Source organism: Brassica napus, chromosome C9 (assembly GCF_020379485.1).
Source record: "Brassica napus cultivar Da-Ae chromosome C9, Da-Ae, whole genome shotgun sequence".
Lineage (NCBI taxonomy): Eukaryota > Viridiplantae > Streptophyta > Magnoliopsida > Brassicales > Brassicaceae > Brassica > Brassica napus.
In genome coordinates, this window is record NC_063452.1 from 29221098 (window position 1) to 29224451 (window position 3354).

The window sequence follows — 3354 nt, forward strand, 5'->3', positions numbered from 1 at the left end:
TAAATTATGCACGTTTACCAAAATGAGCTCAATAAAGTTTCTTTTTACCTCTATATATATAATCTGATTTGGTGTATGTAAAAAACACCTCTGTTTTTTTATTGTACTTATCTATTCTTCATTATAAAATTTTTTTATTGTACTTCTTTTATACAAGTATCCACTTTTCTGAAGGAAAAAGTTTTTTTTTTCTTTACTTTTATTTTATATGATAAACTATAAGTATTATCATCACATAAACATATTATTAGTGTGTCTTAAATTTATATATAGCAAAATGCGCACAGAGGGTCCAAACCGTCGATATATTAGGGGGAAATCGGTCAATTCATACGTTAACATGGACTAACGGTCCCGATCAGTACATAAACATGTTACATGTGCGAAAACATACATCAACTAGTATAAAATTTAATTTTTATACATGAACTTACAAAATTGGGTTTTAACATACATTGACCTGATTTCTGATTTCTGTTAGTCAAACATTACAGAATAAGAGTTTTCGTTAACCGGTAACATGAAATTGGTCAATTCCTACATCAACAGGGGTCAACGTTCTCGATCAATACATAATCACTTTACATATGCGAAAACATACATCAACTAATACAAAATTTAAATTCAATACATGAACTTTAAAAATCTGGTTTTAACATACATTGACATAATTTCCACTAGTCAAACCTTACCGAAGATAAATTGTCTGTCACGTGCAGATTAAGTGAGATTTTTATTGTATGATGTGGTAATTAAACCGTATTATGTAGTAATTGACTAAGAAAAAAAATCATTTAGGCCAAACGATTTCGTTCTCGTGTAAATCATTAGTTAGATTATCTTTAACTTTTTGTTTTTTCGTCTTTTTCGGCAAAAAACCTAACAAAAAGAAAAAAATCGAACATAAAGAAACATGAATGTCTAACTTATCGAACAAAAGAGGAATTAGGATTGGATAAGCTAGACATTCTCGTTTTTCTCTATTCGATTTTGTTCTTTGTTGTCTTCTCTGTATTGATTTATTTTGCTGAAAAAGTCGAAGAACAAAAAGTTAAAGAGAAAAGTTAACTAATGAGTTACATGAGAACAAAATCGTTTGGTCTAAATGATTATTTTTCTCAGTCAATTACCACGTAGTACGGTTTAATTAGAATGAAATCATTTGGCCTAAATTATTTATCTTTCTCAGTCAATTATCACGTATTACGGTTTATTTACCACATAATACAAATAAAAACTTCACTTAATCACGTGACATACAATTTATCATCAGTAATGTTGGACTAGTGTAAATTAGGTCAATGTATGTTAAAACCAAATTTCGAAAGTTCATGTATTAAATTTAAATTTTGTATTAGTTGATGTATGTTTTCGCACATGTAAAGTGTTTATGTATTGATAGGGAACGTTGACCCCTGTTGATGTAGAAATTGGTCAATTTCATGTTACCGGTTAACGAAAACTCTTATTCTGTAACGTTTGACTAACGGAAATCAGGTCAATGTATGTTAAAACCCAATTTTGTAAGTTCATGTATGGAAAATTGAATTTTATACTAGTTGATGTATGTTTTTGCACAGGTAATATGTTTATGTACTGATCGGGACCATTAGTCCCTGTTGACGTATGAATTGGCCGATTTCCCATATATTTATGTACTAACAAAATTTTCGTTGAATTGTTTTTTTTTTTTTAGAACTAAAGAATTTGTTGAATTTTTGGCCGTATTATACTTATTCTCGAATATTGGAAGCATGAACCCACGATATAGATATAGTTTTCATGTCAAAATCGCAGTGCTTTCAGTTTACCCATGATAAGTAGACCATTCTTGTGTCCATTTCTTGGAAAGTTTCGGTGATTTTAGAAGAGCATGTTAGGCTACTTCCCATGATAGAAGGTAGGTCATGGACCCAGAGTTTATACTAATATGGCATTTCTTTACTGAAAAATATAAAATCACTCCCAACCCACTCCTGAAAATTATATATTAGAAATTAGAATTTATGATTTTTCATAAATTAAGAAGATAAAATAACATGATTTGAAATATTTTATATTAATAAATAAATATAAATATGAAAGATATGAAAGCTTTCAATATAGGAGTTTAAGTGAAATGTAATTTTGTTGTTATTTAATAAAAAACATCCACTACAAAACAAAAAGAGTGAATTACATCACTTAACTTGCATCACAAAAAATAAGGGATATTATTTTAAATTACTTATATTGAAATGATACAATTATTCATAATTTAAGATCAGATATCATAATTGATGCTACTGTTAATTAAATTAACATTAGTTTAATAAAATGATATTCTAATTTAGTATTCTAATTTTCTTTATTATATATCATATTCAATATATATATATATCATATTCATTTACTTCTCAATTTTTCTATAAGATTTGAAAAATAAATATATTTGTTTCAAAGACTTTTTTGTTTGTTTAAGGAGCACAACCACATACTTTGGATATTCTAAAGACAAGATTATGGATGATACATTTTATTTAAGAGAAAAAATATATATGCTATGCGTAGATTTTTAGTAGTCCATCTATATTCATAATATACCAAAATTTTATGTGTTTCCATCTAGTTGTTTTTACTTTTTATATGTTATATATATCGGATATAAATATCTACACAAGATCAGATACAATAGCATTTATAGTGGAATTCATACAGTAAACTCCAATACTGCCGATATTGAAAAATCAACGCCCATCATGACAAGTTGGCAATGTTACTTTCCGATTCATCATTGTACCAAACAAAACCAAGACCCGAACCCATCCGCGGGTAACTTTCGCTCGGTAGAAACCTATCCCGACAAACCGGACACGTCACCTTGCAGCAATCAGCGATCCAACGGTCCAAACAAAGATGATGAAACACGTGTCGACAATTCGGAAGCTGCCTAATGTCATCATCGGATTCAAAATCAGAGAGACACACCGTACAGCAGTCTTCAAGATCGGTATGGATATCCGAGAAACGAACCACCGGGCATATCTCGTCAGCAACACTCACGGCTCTGGAGTTGTGCGGTTGGATAGGGACCAAAGGGTCCGGTCGAGGAATCTCGTGGTCTAGAAACTGAGGTAAACCGATGTAAGGACAAAGCGCATCGACCATGTCTCTGAAGAAACCGATGACGTAAAGAGTCTTAAGTACGTATCCAGGAATCTGAAGCTCCCTGAAATCTGTGGGAAGACCCATAGGAGAGAGAGAGAGATAAAGCTAGAGATGTGGAGTTTACAGAGAAGTATATGAAATATCTGTTGTTTGCTGTATATATAGATGCTATGATTTTTAATTGAGTTTGACGTCATAAATAGAAAA

The 3354-nt window shown here is 30.7% G+C and overlaps 1 protein-coding gene across 1 annotated transcript; it reads right to left on the minus strand.

Moving 5' to 3' along the window:
* Positions 1 to 2608: 2608 nt before the first annotated feature.
* LOC106445183 (E3 ubiquitin-protein ligase RHA1B) lies at positions 2609 to 3354 on the minus strand. The gene has a single exon (XM_013886699.3). It carries the CDS (start codon positions 3229 to 3231, stop codon positions 2737 to 2739), a length of 495 nt encoding a protein of 164 aa, XP_013742153.1. The 5' UTR covers positions 3232 to 3354; the 3' UTR covers positions 2609 to 2736.